The 24908-nt window shown below is 45.2% G+C and overlaps 2 protein-coding genes across 6 annotated transcripts in view; both read left to right on the forward strand.

Annotated features, from left to right (window-relative positions):
- Agbl4 (ATP/GTP binding protein-like 4) overlaps positions 1–24908 on the forward strand; it is a 1347784-nt gene that overhangs the window by 1106437 nt on the left and 216439 nt on the right. The gene's annotated exons all lie outside the window — the stretch shown is intronic.
- Positions 1–24908, forward strand: part of Bend5 (BEN domain containing 5) — a 45811-nt gene that overhangs the window by 1710 nt on the left and 19193 nt on the right. For 2 of the 3 annotated variants that reach the window (XM_005398627.2, XM_013521736.1), the window contains exons 2-3: positions 13412–13545; positions 15612–15996. In XM_005398627.2, the coding sequence (XP_005398684.1) occupies positions 13412–13545; positions 15612–15996 (519 nt within the window). Of the gene's footprint in view, positions 1–13411; positions 13546–15529; positions 15997–24908 lie in introns of those variants that run through there. The other variant, XM_013521737.1, reaches the window with a different exon arrangement.

The following is a 24908-nucleotide window of genomic DNA, read 5'->3' on the forward strand; positions in this document are numbered from 1 at the left end:
AGGAGCTAGAAACCCCCCAGCCCCATTCCCTAGGCTACTTATCACCTCCGGGTCTAAGGCAGTAGGGCCACCCACCATTAACCATGTGGGGCCAGGAAAAGTGAGGGAAGGCAAGTAGATTTCAGGAAGGGGAATCCTTCGTAGCTGATTGGGTTTTATTTTGTTTGCATGCTTTTAATTACCTGAAAAGGGATTAGTTATATTTTCCCCAAGAGGCTGGACCTGAAGAAATTATAACTAGGTTGTAACCTTAGCTTCCCTTCTGCTAGAAGAAAAGAAAGCATGCTTTCTTTTGTATCACACTTTTAGCTCTGGAAGAGCCCTAGGAGAGTGGAAGGGATGTGTGCCAGAGGAAGTCAGTGGTAAGGGGTCCTGGTGTATGATGGCTGTTTGCCTTCATTCAACAAATGTGTATACACTGTGCTTGACTCTTTAAGCACTACAGAGAGGCCAGCTAGGCAAATGATAGCCCCCACCAGCTTGCATTTTAAAATCAACACAGATCCTCATAAGTAAGGTACATATAGTTACTGGTCTAAAATCCACAAATTTTGAACGTATACGCTAGTCAGTCTTCAAGTTGAAATGTTCATAAATCTTTGAGGTTATTATGAATAGCCAGGTAAAACTTGACAATAAACAGGTAAATAAACAGGTAAAACTTGACAATACCTAGACACTAGCAGAGCGGATGCCGAGAAGTGTGGTGCTAGTTTGAGCATTGTGCTTGCCCCGACCTCTCTTCAATTCTTTTCTTGGGAGTAGAAAAGAAAACAAAAGGCAACAACTTCAGGTTGGCAAGGCCACATTTAGCATTCCAGTCAGCTAGTTAATTTTTAAATTGTAGCTGCTGCCCTGGGTGCAGACTTGGTTGGGAGGGCCAGGGTAGGTTTGGGAATTTATTTATCCTAGAGGAACTCCCCTGTGTGTCTTGAAACCCTATGTTGACTTAAACTGTATGGGCTCTGAGAATTGCTTGCAGTGACTTCAGCCTCGAGAGCTCATTTGCCATCTATTAGGTGGAAACACAGTTGTTCTGGTGCACCAAGTGTGAGGAGGTGACTCCTCAGGAAGAAGGCAGAAGTGGCCTTATGTCTGTGGACTGCCATTTTTAGTTAAGTACTTAATCCTTCTTAAGCAGCAATAACCATGGCTTTCGGGGTAGCTTCAGTTTCTCCTTATGGCTTTCAGTGAGAAATGTGTTACTCCGTATTTGCCCATGGAAACCGAGAGTTGTCGTGAAGTGTACCTCTTCTTATACCCAGGAAGTGTCAAAGCCACCTGCTATACGATTTGGAACTTTACTGCCCAGCATGGTTTACACTATGATTTCAGTGTGTGCCATGGTTTACTAGTGTATGGCTCTTTTTTTTTTTTTTAACCAAATTACAGTTCCAATTCAAGGAAAACCAATAAAGCCACATCTTTATTGATAGTCTTTCTATGTGGCTGTGCATTTTCTCTCAGTGACTCTCTGGTAGATATTTCTGTGATTACTGTTTTCATCTTATAGATGAGGATGCGGAGGCTCAGAGACTCTCCTATAGCTGCACAGCTCATAAATGGCAAAGCCAGATGTGGAACGCAGGTGCTCCAGTTCCAGACCCCTGTTTGGCAGTCTCCTTAGTAAAGTAGCTGATATTCCCGTCAGCCATACCACCACTTGGTTTTCAAAGGAGCAAAAGGACAGGAAAAGCTTTCCATGAAGCTTATAACTCAAGGCAAGTTTTCAAGTCAGAGGAATGTTAGATTCTGAGTTTTCAGGTTCATTCTGCTCTTCCCCTTCTTCTCGCACCAGCCTCCCTTCTACAGCGGACACACACTTCCCCACCCAGCCCTTGTGTTGTCACTTACTTGAGGAAATCCTCTCATGGCTGCCATCACCATGCCCTGGAGCATCCACACGACTCCAGGTGTGACACCCTGCTGAGCCGTGGTCTTCTCCTTACTCACATTTATTTGGCAAGCAGGTTGTGAAAGTGAGAAGTACCTGCTTAGAGAGCTTACCATAATCTAATTGCACCCCAGCCCACTTGTGGTATTACACTTTGTGTACCTTAGGGGCCCAAACTCGTGCTTCTAGGCTTAAAGTTCTAAATTCTGTATCATTCTCTCTGGGTACCCATATTATATTATTAATGCTCCTTTGTGGCCAAGCGTCCCCTCTCTGCTTCCTGTAGGCCAGGCCCAGTGCTCTAGTAAGTCAGTCCACCAGTCCACCAAATCTGAGGCGCTGTGAGTGAATCGACAGCATGACCAAGGGAAGGCAAGGATCATTTTTACCGCCCTGTGCTTTCTGTGGAGGGCACAATAATGAAGAACAAATGGGCACTGTCCTCAGGGAGTGTGTAATGTGGAGGCCCCAACAAAAATGCCAAACAGGAAAAAGCCAGACGCTGGGAGAACACAGAGAAGGGGACAGTTTCAGGTAGATCTGTAGGTAAGTTACTCTTCTCCAGCTCCACTAACACTGCAGTCACTCGGGCCTTCTCAGCTCTTATTCATCTGAGCTAGTGAAGAAGCTTTCTAATTGATCTCTTTTCTCTAGCCTATTTTCCATATTGCTGTCAGAATAATATTCTAAAACACTACTTGTCAATTGACTGCTCTCCTTAGGACCTTCTTTAGCTCCCTATTGCCTGCTGAGTAAAGCTTCAGCTTCTCATCCTGGCATTCATAACCTCATAGACCACCTCACCCGCCCTTCCCCTTTGCCTAGACCTGTGGTGTTTCTTGCTATTCTGTGAACACAGCTTTGTGCACTCCTTTGAGCCAGCTGGGATGGATTAATCCTTGTCTGAAATGAGACCTCTGCCTAAGTGGAGCTTACCTTCCCGTAGGGAAGGCAGAGTCCTGCACTCTGAGGGCTATGGGAAAGTACACTGGGAGCACCCTGCCTCGGAGGCATTCTCTGTTCCTCCCTCTGTTCCTCCTCAGAACTCTTCTCACTTTGCTTCTTTCTTGTGTATGGATTTTCTGGCTGTCAGTTGGTAGTGTGCCTCTCTTTCTTCTAGACAGCCGACTCCTCCAGGACAGGGGCCTGACTTCCTTGTCTCTGCATTGCAGAGCCCAGCACGCAGTCCACACTGCTCCGGCCATGTTGAACCCCTGCACTTCGGGAAGACAAGTGCATTTTCTATGTTTGGGGAGAGGAAGTAGAGGGGATAGGATAGGAACCACTGTAGCTGCATTTTGCTTATCTGAACAGGAACTTTTAGTGGGATGTTAAGGTTTCATTAAACTTCGTTCATCTGGAAAAAGTCAACATTCTTTATCACTCCCTCGACTGCAAGAAACCCTACACTTAAGGGAAAATAGCTTCCAACGCCACGTTCTTCTTGCTTTGGTAATTTTAGCTCATTCAGGGCTCAGGTCCCAGCTTGGCATTGTCAGTCCAAATAGATCACTTGCTCCAGAAATGCTTTGGAACTTATACAAAGTTAGCAGCAAAGCAGGGGACTAGCCGATTTCATATGCAAAGATTGTTGCATGTCATCAGTGGGACACTGCCAACCAAAGGACTTTTTTTTATAAGCAAGTGAAAACTTTTAATTTAGGTTTTGACATGTTCTGCTGATATACATGAGAGCAAAGATTGGAACTTGCCTGCTGTCATCTGTTGCAGATTCTCCTGGAATGCTAACCATGGAAGGTTGAGTCCGATGTGTTTTTAATGTTCAAGAGCCACATAGTTGTTGCAGCTAAGTACTACGTGCTACAGAGTACTTCAGAGTTCTGGTTTACAGGCTGGAAGCAAAAACTGTTCCAGGCAAATTGAGACTTTGCTTTTTAATGTGTTATTTTTTATTCAAGAACATACTAGCTTTTATACTTAGAAAACAAACACCAAAAGTGGAATTCAAATTGAGGTCTATGACTTAAAACCAATTCTCTTTCCAGTGTTCCTACCTGCATTGTCTTGCAAGTTCCTTAGAGACAAAAGATGTGCATGATCTTTTGTCAGAAAAACATAACCTGAACATTTTGGGGGCTCATTTAAATTCTACGATTGAGTCATAGTAGGTGGTCAACTGTTTGCTGGAAAGAATGCATTATCCAAGAGTGGGTAGTATTCATTATATGCTTATCAGATATATGCTAAGAACCCACCAGGTTCCAGCTTCACTGTACCATACTGTCTGTATCTTGTGAGATAGGGCTTCTTGTTTTATGCTGAAGAGAGCTACTCAAACAACTATTTTGTGAGTACTGTCAATGGCAGGCAGTGGGTTAAGTCTTCCCACAAAGACTAAGGCTTGTGGAGAAATGTCAGTTCAGTCAAAACTTCTGAGGCCCAGGCTAAGGTGGTGATGATCATGATGGATCTGAAATGTATTAAGGAAGGAGACAGACTTGGTTACTGACTGGTTGTGATGATGTATATGACCACTGTAGTGTACTCTGAGCCTCCCTCTTTCATGGAAACACTGGAAGAGCAGCTGCTTGGAAGGGGAGATATTAGGGGCTCATGGAACGTCACTATGGGTGTGCAGGGCAGCAAGTAGGGGTGTGGTTCAAGGTTCAGAAGAGCACTCCAGGGGGACATTACAATTTGGAAGTCATTAACCTTCAGAAGAGTGGTGTCATAATGGGAAAATGCACAGAGTAAGAAGTGCACAAGGGCAGAACTCTTCAGAACACTAGCTTTTAAGGGCAGTTGAGAAGAACCCATAAAAGGTGACCGACCAGGAAGGAACAATCAGAGACAGAGTGAGACTCGAGAGATAACAGGGAGACATGGGTGTCCTGGAAACCAAATGAGAAGAGAGGGTTTTGGATCCCAGATCTAGGCTTGCTTGGTTTTTGTGTTTTGTTCTTTGTTTTTTAACTATACAGCAACCACCTTTTCCTCTGAGCTTAGTGGTGAGACCTAAGACAGCTAAACATAAAAGCAGAAGAGAAGATTCACACAGAATATTCTAGTAGTTTGTAAGTTTCTGAGTTTTACGTCATGGAGGAAGAGATCCTGAAAGTTTAGTTAGAGTTAGAATGTGGAGTCACAGGGATTAATGGGTACAGTAATAGTAGCAGAGAGCACACTTGGATGATGGAAAGGGCTTTCAGCATGGTGCTGAGATCCCAGGAGGCGAGCAGGTCGGTTATGTTTTAGAATGGAATCTTCCCCTATGGGTAAGTTTGGTTAGGTAACTTCTAGGTCACTTCCTTAAGTACAGGGGAGGAAATAGTAGAGAGATAAAAGAGAATGGACTTTGAAATCAGACAGTCTGGATTCAAATTGTGACTCTCCTACTTACAGCTGTGTGACCTTGGGGAGATTGCTTCACATCTGGAGATCTTGATGCTTATCTGTAACGTAGAGATAGTAATCACTCACTTGCCCACTCTGTTATTTAGCAAGATAATATGGAATAGTGTGCGGCACACAGTAGGTACTTACTAAATACTGACAACTGTTAGGAAATGTTCCACCTGCTGGGAGGAAAACAGTCTGCTGACTTCTGGATACCAGTGTTGGTTAAAAGGTATTTGAGGAACAAGCACATGTCAGGAGCGGGCGAGTTTAAATCCTCCTAGGGCTTGACCTAAGCATGGAAGGCTTACCATTTCCCCACCACATTTCGCCCCTCAGTGACCCTATGCTGGGCCCACTTGTTACCCTGGCATCAGTCCTGGAGAAGTGGATGAGGGCAGCTAGACAAATGACCCAGCAAAGTACCATTCCTAACTTTGTCTGTGCTCCAGCCCTGTGCCAGGGCCAGCAGGGTGGCAGGAACGAGAACAAGGAGACCTGAAACCTGCCTGGCAGTTCCCTCTCTGCCTGTTTCGATGGACTCAGTAGGGCATTTCCTCCAGCACACCCACCTGGAGGAATCTCACAGATCACCTACTCTTATCCTGCATTGTGCAGATGAGAACGAGACCTAAAGTCCCTTTGACTGTCCAGCAGTCACAGCCAGAAGGACCTGTTGAGGTTTCCAGGTTACTCCCCATGTTTCACAGAAAGAAAAACGAGAGAGGACAGTCACCCAGGCAGCGAGAAAGCCAGGCCTCTAGCCCAGTGCCTCCTGATTCCTGACACACTGCGGCAGGGCTATCTCCCTTTTGTTCCCTTGGCTAGATATATCCTTGAAACTTAAGAATTTTGTCTGCCTTGGATTTTATAAAAATAAACACCATAGGCCAGGGAATGCAATATGCTTGCCTTCTCTGCAGCATATCTGTTTCTAATGCAAACAGAAGACTTTACAGGGTTTTTGTGCAGATGAAAAACTTTAAACTTGCATATAGATATTTATAAAACAACACAAAACCTTTGTTAAACATTTTATATTTAGCCTTTCAGAATTTCATCCTAGCTAACAAACCCACACCAAACTAAGCTTTCTCACATTGGACTATTTTAATTATCCAGCTTGATTTTATGTAAAAGGGGAGCCAAAACAGCAGTTTTTGCGCTTGTCCAGGACACAACAGAATCAGAAAATCAGGATAGTTCAAGTTGTCTCTTCAGATGCTGCGTACTGATTTGTTATTACAATCAAACTTATTATTTGGCTTTAAGATTGGTTTAATTGCAGAGGCAGATTATTTTTTCTTCCCAGTGAGCCACTGGATTATTCTGTTTTCCTGGAATTCAAACCTAGAAACATATTCCAAAGTCACATTAAAATGCCATGTGAAATAGTTGCTGTCTTAGGTAATCCACACCACTGTTCACCTTCATTAATGTAACCAGTCAAGAGTTATATCTTCTCGTCACCCTATGTTGGGTCTCCTCCTCACACCCCATCCATCTTGCTTGCCAGTGGCACATAAATCTCCTTAGAGAATCTCTTTCATCATGTCTCAAGCTATATCAAATACCTGCTGTGGTTCTCTTTGCCCTGGAACAAAACTGAACATATAACCCACCAGAATAGCCTAACAACCACGATTTATTAAACATTTGTAATAACACAGGCACTGTGCTTGTTGTTTTACATGTACTATCTCTTTGGACAATATTTCTTAATCTCCACTTTACTTACAATGGATCTGAAACTTGGAAAGGTTGAGTAACTTGCCTAAGTTTCTTCCCATGGTGTGTAGCAGAGCCAGAATTACAAACTAGGACGAACTTGTTCGAAACCTTTTTATTAGCTATTGGGCCTCCCTCTACCCACCACATCTTTCACTTTTTGTGAGGACACTTCATGTTTAGTCATCATCTTCTGTGAGTTAGGTGTCGGTGTGAGGCATCTACTTCAACTCATGAGAGTTGCCCTGTGTGAACCAGCATTTCCGGGAGTCATTCTGGTTGAGATCCTTGGCACATAATGGGTTGTATGGGTCCCAAACACAAAGACCACTTAGCAATGTGCTCAACCCAGAACAGAGGCTCAGTAAATGTACGTCCTGCAGTGCAGAATGAGAGGAGGCTCCAGAGATGTTGTAGAGCACTCATCTAGGAAGTACGGGCACAGAGGAGACTGGAGAATATTAAGGTGGAGCTAGGAAGTGGAGAGATCTCAGAGGAGCCTCAGGATCCACCTGGCCAAGCACTGAAGCAGCCGAGATCCAGGCTGGGTGCATGTCGTTCCAGGCTAGACGCGTGTCATTGAAGGTCCTTTCTTGAGCTTCCTCTTCTCACCTCATGGACTCCTCAGCCACCTGTTTCTGTTGCTCCTTTCGGAGATTCCTTGAAGACAGTGTGGCCTGGTGGGAAAGCAGAAGTGAAGTGGTCTTCTACTTTGAGCTTTAAGATGGAGAATTTGGATGTCTTTTTTTATGGTCATCATTCATGCATTCATTCAGCGTTTATTCTAACTCTGCCATGTTCCAGGTATGTGTTTGGAGAGGACAGAGCTTAGCTTAGGAGGCAAACAGATCTACTTCAAATCTGGCTCTGTATCTTACCTGCTAGGTGACTTTAGAGAGGGAGTTTTCTTTCTCTGAGATTCATTTTTAAAAATGTAATTATACCTACTTTCAAGGCTGTCGTAAGGTGTAGTAATATATGTGAAGAGCTATATGATCACGTCTTATTTGTAGTAGACCCTGCACAGTTAGTAGCATATTATAAATTGGAGTATTGCTAGACAACAGAATTCACCATCTTAATTATGTGCAATTCAGTATTTCTTAGAATATTCACAATGTTCTGCAACCATCACCATTATCTAATTCTAGAACATGTTCATCATTTGAAAAGAAGTCCCTGTTACCCATTAAACAATCACTTCCCACTGCCCCCTTCCCCCTAATCTATACTTTTGTCTCTATAGATTTGCCTGTTATGGGTGTTTCATACGAATAGAATCACAAAACATATGACTTTCATGTCTGGCTTTCTTAGCACAGTATTTTCAAGATTCACCCACATTGAAGCATGAACTAGTGTCCTCTCTTTTTATGGCCAAGTAATATTCTATTGTAATAATATATCACTTTGTTTTTTCCATTCATAAGTTGCTTGACATTTGGGTCGTTTCTACCCTTTGGTTATTATGAATAATACTTTTATAAATATTCGTAAGCAAGTTTCTGTGTGAACATATATTTTATTTCCTCTTGAATAGTCTAAGAGTGGAATTGCCACATGTATGCTATTTCTGTGTTTAATTTTTTGGGCAACTAACAAACTGTTTTCCACAATGGCTTTCCCATTTTATATTCCCATTAAGAAAATGTGAAGGTCCCAATTTTTCTGATCATCCCCCGTAGTTGTTATTCCCCGCCCCCTGTCTTTTTCCAGTTGTAGCCATCCTGAGTATACAATGATATCTTATTATAGTTTTGAGTCACATTTCCCTATTGACTGATATTATTGGGCATTTTTTCATGTGCTTATTGGTGTAGCCTCCTTTTATTATTCTTTTAGTAATCGCTTTTGTTTGATGAATCCCTGTTTTATGGCTAGTCCTATGATGTGGTCCCACCTGAGATTACTCACATTCCAGGAGGGAAGGGAGACCTCTAAGCTGGGAAGCAGCACAGTAAGATAATAGACTATAAAGAAAATATGTACATTTTGTAATGGGATCTTTGAGGAGGAAAGAGGAACTAAGTAGAGGCAGAGTTTGTCAAGCAGACAAGGAGGAAAGCTTTCAGGTAGACAGAAGAGTGCGGAGCCTGGGGTAGAGCTGGTACAGATGAGGCTCCCTGTCATCACTTCTCAGTGGGGAGCAGAGCACTCCCAGCTGTCACCCTCCCCAGCCAGGCAGTGAGATAGGACACTAATTCCAGAAGCAAGCCTGCCTCACACCTCAGGCCAGCGGGTAGTGCCTACTGAGCTATCGCCCAATGTTTTTCAGCACAGGGGTCTGTTGTTTCCAAGGCACATTTACTGAGCTGATTGGAGGGAAAAGTCATATCGCCATTTCTACAAAAAGAGAAAAAGAATACATAAGATAGCAGCTTGCCTAATTCTCCCACCTATCCAGTGGCAAAGCTGGACTTGGAATCGATTGTCTGACTCCTGGTTCTTCCCGTATAGCTGCAGACTGAACCTTAATTCTTCTGAACTCAAGGCTTTTTTCCCCTCCTCCAGCCCCAACCACCTCATCTTCCTTCCTCACCTCTCCCCCTGCCTGTAACTAACCATCTTTTATGGTTTAGTCTAAATATCTTTCCAGCCTTCCTCTTACGGTTTCTATTCCTCCCCCTCGTGTGTGGTCTACATTTTTGCTGTCCTTAAATGGTTATCCTTTTATGTTCACTGACTCTTCAAGTTTAAGTGCCAACTCTTCAGCTGCGCAAGTTCTTAACATATAGAATCGAGCATCTTCATAGCGTTCTGGCAGTGTAAGAATTATTTACTTCAAATCGCAAATGAGAAAATAACCTCCAAAAAGTAATTTGCATAAGATTGTCCAGCAAGTAAGGAGTCTAGCTCAAATGCTACCTCCTTTCTTTTTTTTTTTTTTTTTTTTATTGTCCTATTCCTTTTCAACAACCATGTTCTTCTCTGCTCATCCTTGCAATCCACAGCTCCACTACAGCCTTCCTTCAGGCCAAGTGCTTCAAATCACTGTGCTGCCTCTTCAATCTTAATTTCAAACATAAATCTGACCAAAAGTCCTCAACAGTAAGCACGCCACCATTCCAAAAGTAGACTGCAGTGAAATTTTTCTACCACTTAGGCAATATCTCTAACAGAAACAAAATTCAGACCAACTTCCTTGCAAGGCACAACATATACCACCTGGAGTCCAGCAGCCAATGCTGTCTTTCTCAATAGAAGCCTCCCAAGCCTCATTTTAACCAGCAATTGCTACCTCCTTTCAAAGCCTTACGTTTACACTGACTGGAGTGGTTTCTCTCACTCCTGAAACCTTAGAGCAGTTCCATGTTCAGTTCAGTACTAGACATCTTTGGTTATCTCCTCATGGGTTCTTATCTTGTGTCCACATCTGGCTGCTCATTCATCCGGGTCTCCAGGGCTGGGGCCTTGACTTTGCAGAATGTAAATTCTCAGAAAATGTTAAGGTAATGCATAGGAGGAAAAACGCTGCACCTGAGTCACATGGTCAAGGCTCTGGTATTTTCATGTTGTGACACTAATTTCTATGACCTTGAATAATGATGAGCTTTCTGAGATGGGGACCCTGCTCTTCCCTGCTGATCCCTGGGCCTAGTTGCTACACTGATGGATGCATAGACCTCCCCATTTGGAACCTCACTTTGCTCATCCTCCTTGTCAGAGGGTTGAACAACATGATCTGAAGATCATTTCCTATTTAAATCTTACTTTCTTTTGTGAGTCTGAATGACAGCTTCTCTCTGTGCCAATTCCACACCATTGTGATCCCGAGTCACAAAGTTTCAGCTCAGGAAACAAAGCACAGCTTGGTATTTCCAGTTTGGTGGCTGCATCTCAACCCATCGCCCTCAAACTTGTCAAACTGGAGACTAACTCAGAAGCTTTGCCCGCAACACTATCAGAAGTCCTAATGCCACCTCTCATCTGCTCTCTCTCTCTCTCCCTCTCTGTCTGTCTCTGTCTCTCTCCCTTTTTCTCTCTCTTTCAATTCCCTCTCCCTACTGCACACATCTGTGTACGAGCACACATGCATCTCTAGGAGAATAATATCATTTGCAGTCCTTTCTTTAGGTTTTTCCCACTAGCAGCTTTTTGCCTTAGAAAGAGTCAACAGTGCTTTGTAGGAGGGAAGCTATTACTTTTTCAGAAATATACAAGTCCTCAATGTGGTTCATGCCTAACCCATTGGGTGTATTTTATAGGCACAAAGAGAACGGGTCATTCTTGTGAAAATAGAACCCAATGATCACTCCCTTGCCCAGCAGGAAAGGCCATTTTCATCAGCAGGAGACTGTTAACAAACACCATCTTTTCTTTTCCCTGGACATTTCCCTTACACCCCATACCCTACTGAAGTCGTTTTTGGGTTTTTTCAGTTAAATCTTTACCTACCATATGCTGAAAAAAGTAAAATGCTTCAGGCATACTGATACTGCCAAGTACAGTGCTGCATTCTCTGAGTGCCTAGTGGGCCAGGCACAGTTTGGTGAATTGTATGATTTATTGCTTTCATCCCTACAACTCCTGTTGCAGAGGAGAGGCTTGAGCTCAGAGAGACTGAAGCCTTTCTCATCTGTACTTTGCCTGTCATGGAAGAGCTAAGGGCCATACTCAGGTCCTTCTGATAGTAGTAGAGTCCCACCTCTAACTAAACGGAGCTCCTTTCCTAAGACCATCCAGAAGACTTTGCATTTGAGAACTTTTCAAAACATTTATTACTTTATAATTGTCATAGTTACTTTTCTCATTGCTGAGACAAAATACCTGACACCCAAAGTTAAAGGCGGAAAGGTTTATTTTGCCTCACAGTTTGTAAAAGTTTCAGTCCATAATCTGCTGGCTCAAAGGCAGGGTGGTATAGCAGAGGGACATTGCAGAGGAGAAACAATCCATGGTAGACATAAGACAGCGAAAGCAGGAAGCAAGCAACAAGCACCAACCTTCTTTCTGTCCCTTATATTACAGCCTTACTCTTAGGGTGGGTAGCACTCACATGCAAGATGAAGCATCCCTAATCCTACCCAGAACTACGCCAGACCAATCAGTGGACTGATTTAGTAATTATACACCTTTGATTCCAGTATCACTCACTCCAGATCCAACCAAAAAGCCCTGCCTATGGCCGCATGAGGCTTTGGGGGGACATCTAGGCACAAGACGTAACAGTAAGCATCTTTCTCAGCTTTACTAGGAGAGAAGTTTGGCTTGGGAGAAGCATAAGAACATGTTTAACACATACACATATGTGCATGAATACACCCACACACACACACACACACGTATGCACCGTCCTACACATAAAGACCCTTGGAGACTGGATTTAAATAATTGTTGACCACACGCCAGTATCATGCATTGGGCAACATGCTAGAGAATGCATTTAGCATATCCTAATGGAGAGTAAAGAAACAATAGTGCCCAAAGTCTCAGTTCAATCCCAGAATACAAACAATTTGATCACAAGGGACCACTTCCATGGTGGATTTAAACTTTAACCTCTGAGCCTGCTTCTTGAACTTTTACTTTTGCTACCTCTGGTGAGATATAGGTCTTGGAAGTACAGTGGGAAATCTGTACAATAACAAAACAAAAACTGTCTTAGATTCTCAGGTTGAGTGTAAGTAATGAGAAAGTGAGGAGAAATAATATCCCTTTGTATTTGAGTAGCACTTCACAGTTCATAATGTACATTTAGTACGTGTTGTGATCACACAGAAGTGCAAGATGCCAGCGGGCTGTTTCCCACGGACTCACACCGTGGGTAAGCCTCTCCACATCCTCTGCATTTGAGTTTCTTCATCTATGAAATGCATTAGACTAGTTGATCACCAACTCTGTCATCCTGGGATTTGATACTATTAAAAGGCAATAAATGTTACTTGTTACCCTTCTCATACCTGCCTTTCGTCACCCTATCTTGTGTCAGGGCTGAGGGGAGTGCTCTGCTCTTCCAATGTAGGTCTTACCTCCTGAAGAGATCATTCCTCTCATCCCTGCTGGTACCTGGACTGGCAGAAACTCAGCACGCTTTCCTGAGGAAATACTTGGCTTAGAAATATCTTAGTTATTGATGTTCGTGTGCCAGTTAAGTTCAAGCCAGATGGAAGTCTAGGGCCATTCCAGTTCCAAGATTCTAGAATTCCATAAAAGGCAACGCTTTAAAGAGATGGATTTAGAGACTCCCCCCGACCCCGGCAGATTAATTAGATTTATGTCAACGCTTTGTGTGCAGTGGTCTTAGCCAACACTCTTGATCCTCCGGGTAGATCTGCACTATTGCTTTTAGGATCCCTGCCCTCAGGATGGAGCAAGTTTGTTTGCTTTCCCTGTTTAACTGGTCTGGCCTCAATTATTTTCTAGAATTTGAAGTTTTGGGGGTTTGAGCTTTTGGATTCATAATCAACCTTGTTCTCTTGATGTACATTCTAGAAGACAAATCTGACCTTGAAAACAGTGTGATGCAGAAGAAAATAAAAATCCCCAAACTTTCTCTCAATCACATAGAAGAAGATGGGGAGATCAAAGACTATGGGGAAGAAGATTTACAGCTTAGACACATCAAGGTAACAAAATGTTCACTTTTCTTGGAACTATATGGGGTAGTTTTCATATTTCCCGTGGATAAAGAATTCTGGTCTGGTCTCCTTTCCCTTGTGTCTCGGGGCATGATTTTTGCAGGGTAGAAGCAGCTTGGGACAGTGAGCGTGTATTTGCCTTGTTGGCCTACTTTCCAGCGAGCCCTGATTCACGCTGTGCCACTAAGCACGGCCCCGTCTGGACAGTCTGTGCAGGATCATCGCTGCTGGGAGTTTGGAACGATGTGTTTGTCCCTGGCCCTCAGCTCTGGAGAGGTCACGGAGTTCCAGTGAAGCAGCTGTTGATCTTGAGCAGCAATTTAAAGACAGTCGTTATTAGATTGCCCCAAACAACCAAGGCTGGACTCAGTGGGGAAAGATGTTAGTGAGGTTCACAGAAGGCGTTTGTGGGGCTCTGGGTTGGGTGAAAACTTTTGCATGATGATGCATTCCTTGCTGTGTGCCCCGGTCAGTCTCCTCTGGCCTTTACTTTGAAAATCTGCTAGAGAGCTTATTCAGCAAGCTAGTTGTTTCATTTTGTTTTGGTGCAGTTCATATCCCAAAGGAGGGGGGAAAGGAGAGAAGGAAAAAAGTGACTACTGTATTGATTGTGATCTGATTTGGGACACAACGCATGTTCCCAAAGCATAGTTCAAAAGATGAAGTTGAGTTTAATTCATGACATTCACTATTCCCCTGCTATGGGCCTGGCCCAGTACCGGCCCCTTGGGTCAGGGAGATTAGCCAGATAGAGTCCGTGTGGCCAGGGTCTCACAGTATAGTGATGCAGACAGGTGTCTAAAGTGTTTGGTATAATTTTAGGTGATTAATTCATCTATACTAGGAGCACTTTATCCCAGCAGGTAAAAGGACATGGGATTTTACCATGTTACTCAATCTCAGAGTTGTGGGTTTGTTTGTTTTCCTTTAATTTCCCAAAAGCAAGTGAAAGGTTAAATAAGGCAGGCCTGACCTGACATACGGCAGAGTTAAGTTGTCCAGAATCTTCTGTCCTTGGTTATCTGCACCTCCCACTAGTATCCTCGGTCAGGAGAGCTGCTAACCCTCCAGCCCTGGGTAGAGAATGAAGTTGATCCTGTAACTCCCGTCACCCCTCAGCGGAAGCTTTCTCCACTGTAGCTGGAATTTTCTCAGGCACCCGAGTCCCCATCCCCTGAGTAGCCACAGGCAGTTCTTTTCTAAATGAACTCCTCTCTGCACCCACTGTCTTGCTGAGGGAGGAGCTGGCAGATGTGGAGAAAGAAGCCTTGGGCTGGAAGTTGGATCCCAAATTCTGGTCCTGGTCCTGACGTGTAACTCACCAAGAACTTGAGGGTGGTCCTTCCGCTGCCTGGACCCCCATTTCATCACCTGTAAAGCGAGGGAAACTGAGAATGGAAAGCGCCTCCCGGTGCTAGCATTCTTTGGAGTTTTCAATTGAGTAAATATTTATGAGGCTTCTGCCAAGTGCCAGTTTTGAGTGAGTAGACCAAGGACACACAGAGAAAATAAGAAATATTTATTGCCGTAGATTAGAGTAAGTTAGAGTTTTTAACATCTTTCCTCATTAAAGCGTTATTGAAAAATTTACACGGTAGAGTTCCCTTTTCAAAAAATGCTTTTATTGTTAAGATTTGAGATTGACTTCACTGGGATAGTTTGGGCTGGACTGCCTTTGCCCTGATGCTCTATGAATACTTACTGGATGCCTTCCTTTCACCCCTGCGAGCAAGCATTGTGTTCAGGCATTGTGTGGATTGGGGACAGGGGAATTTAGAAGGGTGGTCGTAGTAGACACAGCTAAGTGGCAAAGCGGTGGCATGGGAGACTGGAATCCTAGTTCTGCCACCAGCTGACATTATGACTTTGGACAAGCCTCTTCCTCACTTTGGACCTCTGTTAACATAAAGGGCTTTGACTGTTTACCACAGGTTTCTCCAAGTACTGATGTTCTGTGGTTCTGTGATTCTAGGATTGTCTGGGGAAATATTGAGCTGCAGTCCAAGAAAGTCCCAGCTGCCCTTGCCTGAACTGACTCTCGTTGTCCTACACAGAGACCGGAGGGGCGGAAGCCGAGCGAAGTGGCACACAAGAGCATTGAGGCAGTGGTGGCTCGGCTGGAGAAACAGAACGGCCTGAGCGTGGGCCACAGCACCTGTCCGGAAGAGGTCTTCGTGGAGGCCTCACCGGGCATGGAGGATATGGACAGTCTGGAGGATGCCGTTGTGCCCAGGGCTCTGTATGAGGAACTGCTGCGCAACTACCAGCAGCAACAGGAGGAGATGCGCCACCTCCAGCAGGAGCTGGAGCGGACTCGGAGGCAGCTGGTGCAGCAGGCTAAGAAGCTGAAAGAGTACGGGGCACTCGTGTCTGAAATGAAGGAGCTCCGCGACCTCAACCGGAGGCTCCAGGACGTGCTGCTCCTGCGACTTGGCAGTGGTGAGTGCCCAGCAGGCCACGTGCCACTCCACGTGGGGGACGTGTGGCACAGTTCCTCCTACAGGAAAACGAGGCCAAAACAGTGGGGAGGAGCTAGGGAAGGGCAGGGATGTGGCTTAGCACTTACCCCAAGGAAAAGTCACTCCCCTCCCTCAGTGGATCTAGCAGGAACTCACGGATGCAGCATTGGACACGTTGTGGTGGGACTCCTGGGGAAAGCAGTCGGAGAACAGAGCCTGACGAATTATTTGTTTCTGCTCATTTGTGCATTCATTCAGCAAGAGGCAGCATCAGGGATTGTAGCGCCCCTGAAGATCTCAGGATAGTAAAGAGAACTAGGCATGGTCCTAAAAGCATGCATTACTGTAAGTCAGAAGGTGGTAGATGCCACAGGAGGGATGCTGCTAGAATGATCTGAGTGGAGCACAGAGAGGTTATTTGTAACTGAGACCATGCGGTAGACTTCAGGAAGGAGCTGGCCTTGCCTGGGACACGAACAAAACACAGGGGGAGGCCAAGGGCACTCATGAGTGTGGGAAAACACCTAGAGCTTACTAAGAAGGATACTGCAGTGTGCTTGGAGGGCAGATGCTCGAGGACCTTGAAAACCATACCCTCCTGGGCAGACTGGACTTGTTTGGTAGGAAACGTAGCCATTAAATGTCTTGAGCAGGCAGGCACATGATTTGGGAAGTTTACGATAAAGGCATATAAACCTCTTGGTTTGTTCATTGAACAACTTCCTGGGCTCTTACTCACACCTGATTTTAAGTGAGCAGGTTCTCAGGTTTTCTTATTGAAAGGCATGATGGGAAATCTGAAAAGCAGCAGTCTTGACTGCGGGGAGGAATGAACAACCGCTCACTGGAGAGGAAAAGTCTGAAGAGCTCCTTCCGAACATACGAGTTCAGAACTGTGAGAGACAGAAATAGTACTGAGCGCTCGCTGTGACACAAGCTCATAGCCTCGGTGGCCTCTCAGGACAGTAATTAACCCTGAGCCAGGGCGCTTTGTTCGAATATGGGAGTAATGTAGCCTAGAAACAGAGGTTCTACCCTTGAAGTTTAAATCAAACTTGCCTTTATTCAAGAAGGAAAGTTTCCATTTTCTATGCAGTGTGTATATGTGCAAAGCTACAGTTCTCTTTGATTTTAGACAAATATGGTTTCACCTGACTTATTTGTAAAGTTCACAAGGACAAAAGATCCCCAAGATCAAAAGATCAAGGAGTCAGTTCATAGGTCTTTTCATGCCCTTGACACAGGAGGAAGTTAGGGTGGGACTTCCCAGACTCACTCTGGGAGGTGGAGAAGGCTCAGCTCCGTTTCGCACGTCACCTGATTCATGGGCTGCTAACTTTCTCACTCCCCAGATCTGTGTTTGCCTTGGCCATTGTCCCAAATCATAGCCTGTGGAGGTTCACGGTGACACTAACAGTCACATGTGGTTTTCAGCTTCAAAAGTACTTAAAGTTCATTATTAAAATAAAATTTCAAAGAGAAACCATAAACATAAAACTTTGTAAAAGCTGCATTGGTCTTGGAGTTGGGGTGGAGTATGGGGAAAGAACTGGATTTTTCAGAGAGAAAAAAACATGTTTCCTGATCTTCAAGTGAGTAATTTGTATTTTCACTGTACTGTGTATGCTGTGCCTTTTGTAAACCTCTTGGGAGGTGGACGGGAACACACTAAAAACAAAACTTCTCCCCACCAATATTTCAACTCCCTGGGAAACTACCTGGTTTACGTGGTCTTGAACTGAGTTTAAACTCCTAAAAGCACTCCTGAACCCCAGCCATAAGACCCTGCGTTTTACGTCAACCCCTACCCCTTTTCCTCCTAAGACTCTTAGAAAAACTTGACCCTAACTATAGTCTCAGTGTCTTGATCTTTCCAGACCTTGAATGCCATCATGAGGGCCAGGGGCTGGTTCTCCTCTCTTCTGGGACACTGTTGTCACTGCAGTGGGACAGACTCAGGCTGCAAGTCTGCCTGGATCTCCCACCCTGTGTAGCACCCTGCACTCTCAGTGTCGTAGGCATGCTGGAAATAGCCCTCTCCAGCCCTGACCAATGAAAGCTTCAAGTCTACTGATCAGCACACGATGATTCAAGAGTAGTTACGTGCCACGTTCTAAGACCGACCCACAGGGTCTTAGTAGTAAGAGCGTGGCTTCCCTGTAAGAGGAGCTAGGACACTTTTTATGGAAAGAGTATAGTCTTTGGAACCAGGCAGGCCGGAATTCAAATCTCAACTTCAGTACTTCGCAACTCTGTGGCTCTTGGAAACTTTCTTTCCTTCCTTTCTGATTTCTTTTCCTCTTCTCTTTTTTCCTTTCACAAATACTTACTGTTCTCTTGCTGTGTGCCAGGCATATGTGTGTATGTGGTGATAAGTGTTAAGTATATTGTGGACATGACCTTTGCTCTCTGCCCTCGAGGACCTCAGAGTTTGATGAGGCAGACAGATAACGAAGTGATCAATGACAGCATAGTACAGAATTGCTATCGCAGGGACAGAGGCATCGAGGCCTATGGGACAGCACAAGAAGGATCCCTGCCAAATTCTAGGCGATCAGAGAAGAAAGACTTCCTGAATTCTTTCAAAGAAAGAAAGAAAAGTGCTTCTAAATTCAAGGGTAGAGGATGACTTTTTGCTATCCGGGCCGGGGTGGGTGTGTGGGAAGAGTGAGGAGTAATGTAGGCAGAGGTGACCTACCGATGAGCCTCAGTGTTCTCATGTGTAAAATGGGACTGATGTTGTCCTATCTACAGCCTTGAGGTACACAGCAGAGTGCCTACTGCTCAGTTCATGCTCAATCACTCTTAACTCCTTTTCCAAATCATTTCATGGACAGACTGAGGTAGGGTCTGCTTTAGCCTTTAACTCTGGCTTTCCCAACCAGAAATTGACTGTATGACTTCGAGCAGTTTAACTAACTTCTCTGCCCCTCAGGATCTTCTCTCTGACTGATGCCAAGACTGGGTTAGGTGTTGGAAATAAAGAAATGAATGAGGCAGGACACAGTTCCTTTTTCATTTTATCAATTACAAGCTAGTGGGTTAGAGTAACGTTTTTAAACTTCGAGGGGGGGGCCCCTAGCAGCCTCAGAGAATTCCAAGGGATGAGGGAAAGCAGAACAGTAGAGACCCCACTGGGAAGGGTGAGCCTCATGTGTGAGAATGGAGTAAACATTAGAGTCTTTCTCAGTTTCTCCTTTTCCCGTCCCTGTTCCTAGCAGACAAAGACCAAGGCTCAGGTATCCTCCTCAGTTTGGCTGGGTTTTTCCTTTTGGTGTTTTTTTTGGGGAGGATGGGCAGTTTGAAACAGGGTTTCACTGTGTAATTCAGGCTGGTCTTGAATTCACTGTGTAGTGCAGGCTGGCCTCAAACTTGCGGCTATCCTGCCTCAGCCTCCGGAGTGCTGAGATTACAGATATGTGGCACCACACTCGGCTCCTCCTCAGTTTTTAACACTGTAAGTACCGCTTGGATAGTGTACTTCAGCTGTAAGTCAGCTACCCTCAGTTCAAGTCAGATTTTGAAGAGCTTTGTGAGGATGATGAGAGTTTTAGACATAACCCTTGGCTTTGGAGACACACAGGTCTAACGGGGTCACTCACCCAACCCACACACCCATGACACCAGGTGAAAGAAAATAAGCACTGGAATTGCAGGAAGGAGGCAAATGATGATTTTAAATTGTGTGTACCTTAGTAAGGAATGTAGGCAGAACTGATGAATTCTGACCAGAAAAGGCATAGGTAATAAGAATGACAGTAATTTACATGTATTTGGCTTCTTACAGGTTTCAAAGCACCTCAGCATTTTTATCTATTGCAAGGCCAGATAAGAATTATTATTGCATTTGAGAGAAAAAAGTGTGAAGAGATAATGCCCCTGTTGGCTAGATCATAAGCTGGTTGAAATTTTTGAAGGAGAAAACCATTGTGGCCTGCATATCTGTCTTGGCTCTTCAGAGCTGGATTACTAATGCTTCTGTAACCCTCTGAGTTTATGCTTTGTGTTCTTTCCAAGGTCTGTTAAAATACCAGCTTTGATCTTTAGAATCCTTTGTGGTTGGTGCTGGCTTCTTACAGCCGACATCTCTGATGGTGCCTTAGAAAAAGGCAACTAATATCAGCCAAATGCTTCCTGCTGGTTTTCCCCTGTATTGGAGGCAGTGCAGTCTTTGGCAACAGATGCTACTTGGATTTGAATCTGAGCACTGTTAGTTTATTACCTGTGCAATGTCAAGCAAGTGATTGAGCCCTTCTCAGTCTGCTTTCTCCTCTGTGAAATGGGTATCTTAAAACCTACCTCATCCAGGCAGGGGAGAAGTGATTAAGAGTCTGCAGGGGCTCTGAGGTTAAAAAATAAAAATAACACTGGGGTTTTGGACCCTGGCTCTTCTGTATCCTAATTATGCTACCTTGGACAGCTTAATTTCCTGGCCCTTCGTTTCCTCACCTATAAAACAGAGTCAACAACAGTAGCAAGCATTGTGGGTTTGGGGAAGATTAAACGAGCAGATGAAGTGAAGATGTCTGCCTGGAGAGGCGCACATTGTAGTTGCTCAGGAAGCGCTCCCTGAATGTGCAGTCGTTTGAGCATGCGCATGACATGACGTGGGCCGTACTTGGTGCGTCATAGGCACTTCTTGTTGTACAGCAGAGTGCAGATGTGGTTGTCTCACATAGCATAATCCTTGACCCCCCCCTCAATCTCTTCTCCAGGTTCTCTCCTTCCCCTTGTAAATTCTAAGAGTGATGGTTGAGTAGTCAGCTTTCCACCTGTGCCTGGTCCGTAGTTTGTAGGACTCTCCGCCTTTCCTCCCTTAATTTTCCTGGGCAGAATCCCATCCTCCCATCTCCAATTCTAAACCACTCTTTTGTCCCCATCAGTTTTTTCAGACATCACCAGTTATAGCTCAGTTCCCTTTTTGTTGGCTCTCCTGGTGCCTGTTTATTTCAGAGCTTTTTTGTTTCTTTCAGCCCTGAATTCATTTTTTTATTTCCTTTTTTTTATTTATTTTATTTTTTTTGGTGGGAGGATAGGCTCTTGCTATTTAGTTCAGCCAGGCCTTGAACTAACTTTGTAGCCCAGGCAGGCCTTAAACTCACGGCAATCCTCCCGCCTCAGCCTCCCGAGGGTTGGGATTATAGGCATGTGCCACCACGCCTGGCCCTAAATTCATTCTTACTGATGAATAGAAACCTTAAAACATTTCGCTTTGAGAGACAGATAAATAGAACAGGCTGAAGCCATTTGGTCCAGTTGGGATTTCATCTCCCCATTGTAGAGGCGAAGCCCGCCACCTCAGAGTGCTAAAGCAGTGCCCGATTCTGTGCCCTGTAGCTCTCCACTTGGGTCGCTGGAAGAGATCTAGCAGCAGGGAGTGGAATAGTTTATCTGAACAATACTGGTGACCAACCATTTTGAAGCACATTTTTGCACTCGACTGAATCAGAATTAGCCACAGATCATCCCAGATTATTTTAGAAGTTGATTTTAGATTGGCTAAAGAATTGAAGACATTCCTTTGCCTTTTTTCCTGGTGTCCGTTTTCCTGGTGGCAGTGAGGATGAGGCCGAGGGACATCGCTAGCCTGTACCTTTGCTGGCTGTTCAGAGCACTAGAAGAATTTGCTGGGCTTTTCCCTGTAGCCCTATATGGTGGTTCTTCTCTGTTAGAATGGCGCTTTTCCTTGTGACAGACTTATTTTCTGCTGGACTTTCCAATCAGGAAACGCAGGTTGGGAAAGGGTTCTGTATACGCAACAGTTATCTTCTCTGAACACCTGCCTTGGATGAGACACTGAGAGCTGTTCATACATAAAACAGTTTTCGTAGTAGATAGGATCATCAGATGAGGAAACAGGCTCAGAGAGATTAAGGGACTTGCTTGAGGCCACACAGCCCCGAAATGGCAAAACCAGGTTTCAGGTTGAGGCCTCTTGCTTTTCCATGTGTCAGGCAGGCTTCTCAGCCGCTCAGACCCTGTTCTGCAGCGTTGTCCCCTCCTCTGCCTGTCCTCATGGTTAGACCTCCTTCAAATACTGTAGTGGGCTGTAGAATGGTAGACTGTTGAGCTGTTACATATACAGTTCCTGCCTAATTTAAAAGCCCACCATTTCTTCATCATTCTGCCTTATAGGCTACTTGGCCTCAAAATGTGAACCAGAAAATTCCTAGAATTTTCATAGAAATTTCCTCTTGATAGAGAATGCTAGCTAACATTTCACTCCCATTTTACAGATGGAAAAGTAAAGCCCAGAGGGGAGAAGAGCCATGTGGAATATAACTATTTGGGGTTTCATCATTCTGAAGCAGTGGAAGGCTGATGTTTGGCAGACACAGATGGAATCATTTGAGCCACCAGGGTTCAGCAAGCTCAGAGCCTGGCCCCATCCTGGATACTTTGAATTTATGAGGCCCAGAGTTCACCTCGTGCAGCCTCCTACTCAGGACAGCCTCCCTGTCAGGAGATGCCCTGGCCTCCTGTAATGTACCCTAGAGACAGGAAGCTCTTTCACTGCCTTCTAGTGCAACTGTCCCATTCCTGACCATAAGGAAATATTTTCTGGAGAAAATATTTATTAGATTCTTTCCCTATCCCAGGTTCTGTGCTGGGTGCAGGGAAAAGAAAAAGAGGAGACTCTGTCACTGTCTTACAGGGTTGCAGTCTTAGCAGCACACATTGGAATGTGGTGCCTTGCTTTGTTCCTGGATTCTCTCTTTTGGGAGAGGATGTGAAGAGAATCTCATAGCTGAGGTGGTGCAAGTGGCTATCGAAGGCCCAAAGTTAAGAAATGTAGTGGGGTTTTTATAAGCAAAGAGGAAGTAAGTAGTATCTCAGGCAACTAGGGAGTCTGAACAAATATTTGGAGTTCTAAGAGAAGCAAGCTGATTCGGAGAACTGAACGTAGAGTCTGACTGAACTGGCCAGGGGGAGAGTGGGTAGGAGGGGCAGGTGAGGCTGCAAAGGCAGACAGGCACTGCACTGGCCCCCCTGCAGGTGCTTCATGGGCTCCCTGCCACTTGTAACCTGGCGAACAGTCCCTCAGCCATGGAGTTGCGGGTTTTCTCTGAGCCAGGCAAATCAATCAACAACCGCTTAGCAGAGGTCCCTGCTCTGGAAGGGCTTAAGGCCTGCAGGGAGCAGCAGTCAAGGCCAGGGTCATGTGTTGATTTGGTGGAAAGACATCAGTCACACGGCCGAACTCTGCCTCCCCAGAACGCTTGCCTTCAGGTCCTCACTGTTGCCCACAACAGCCCCCGAGGACCCCAAACACACCCCTATTCCCACTACAGACCCTTAGTCCCCAACCCAGCCAGTTCTGCTCCAGGACCAAAGGCCATTGCACATTTTACATGCATTAAGCACATGCACAGGGCCTTCAGTGTTTTTTTGGTGGGACAAGCCTATGCAGCACAGCACATCCACCGCCGTTTGGGTGCTACTGGGACAGATAGTTGGGCAGGAGGGGGTAAAAGAAACACAGGTGAGGAACAAGCGCAGTTCTCCCTGGCCACCGGCTGGCCAAGGATGGGCTCAGGACTCATAGAACTGAAATAAATCCTGATGATATCCACCCCCTGTGTTCCCCTTCACAACCGTGGAGTTTCCAAAGACCCTCCAGGAAGGCAGGGAGGCCAGAGATGACTCTATGGAGACAGCATTAGGTGAGAAGCCTGTGAAATCTCTGAAAAGTGCAGTTCGCTGACAAGGTGCAGAGCGCCAGAGAGAGCAAGGCTGTGGAGCCTGGCACCGACCGCCTGTGTAGCTTTTGGCAAATCACCTCACTGAGCCTCTACAAAGATAGTAAGGTTGGTTTTGCAGGACTGCCTTGAGGATTAACTTCTTCCACTCAACACATGCTTAGCAGTTGCTTGATATATGCAGGATATTGTGTGAGGTGCTGGGGTGTAGCCTTTAACGTGACTATGCCTGTCCTGTCCTCCTCCCCTTGGCATGTACATTCTAGTCAGGGATGTTAAGCAAATAATCATATGACAGTGGTGTGAAAAGTGCTACAATTAAAAAGGAGACACTTCCATTTTAAGGTACTTAATAGAGAAGATCTTTAGTTTCAGTCACTTGTCCTTGTGAAATATGTCACTTAAAGTGGACATCAACACTTCCTTAAAGTACGGGGAAATCTTTGAGCCCCCAAACTGGAGATGTAGGCCTGCTTCTATCACCTTTTTCTTGTGGGGCTGCATCCCCTCGCTCACGTCTATTTCCACTCTGCTATGCTATCTGGTTCTGATTCCCTAACGGAATGGACCCACCCTGCAGGCATCTGTACAGCTGCTGGAATCTCTCCAGCCTGGGCCTCGTGCTACAGTGGCTTCTGCCTCTGCCCAGCAAGGCCTGCTCCAACTATCATTCACACAAGACACTCAGAAAATGCAGAAGGAGGGGCACAGGGACCTGAAGAGCTGCTACTTAGTCTGGTCACATCCCCAGGCCACACCTGTCAGAGCCTTCCAGGATCATTTAGCCAGCTGTGGTCTCTCCCTCCCCAAATCTGTGCAGACCACTTCGTGCTAAGTCACAGAGCCCGTGTTTTGTCTCTACCATATGAAGAGCACTGCTCTACCGCAGGGCCTCACACCTAGAAGATGTTTGTGGCCTAACCTCCAAGATCCAGCTCAGAAGCTTATCCTCCTGGACTTTCCTTCCTAGTGTCCTCCAACTTCCTTCGCTTCTATTCCAAGCTCATCCTTCTATTTCATCCTCATCCTTGTTTGCTGAGGAGGGTAGTAACAACCTGCTGGTTGTCTCTTTCTGTGGCTGGACCGTGAGTCACTGAAGGCCCCCTAGCCCGGGACTGGCACTTAGCAGATATACTGTAGAGTCTCACTGTAGGAATGAGGCCAGGTTTTTCTCTGCCCTCATCAGACCTAT

The sequence above is a fragment of the Chinchilla lanigera genome, unplaced genomic scaffold (assembly GCF_000276665.1).
Source record: "Chinchilla lanigera isolate Chin_1 unplaced genomic scaffold, ChiLan1.0 scaffold00063, whole genome shotgun sequence".
NCBI classification, from domain to species: domain Eukaryota; kingdom Metazoa; phylum Chordata; class Mammalia; order Rodentia; family Chinchillidae; genus Chinchilla; species Chinchilla lanigera.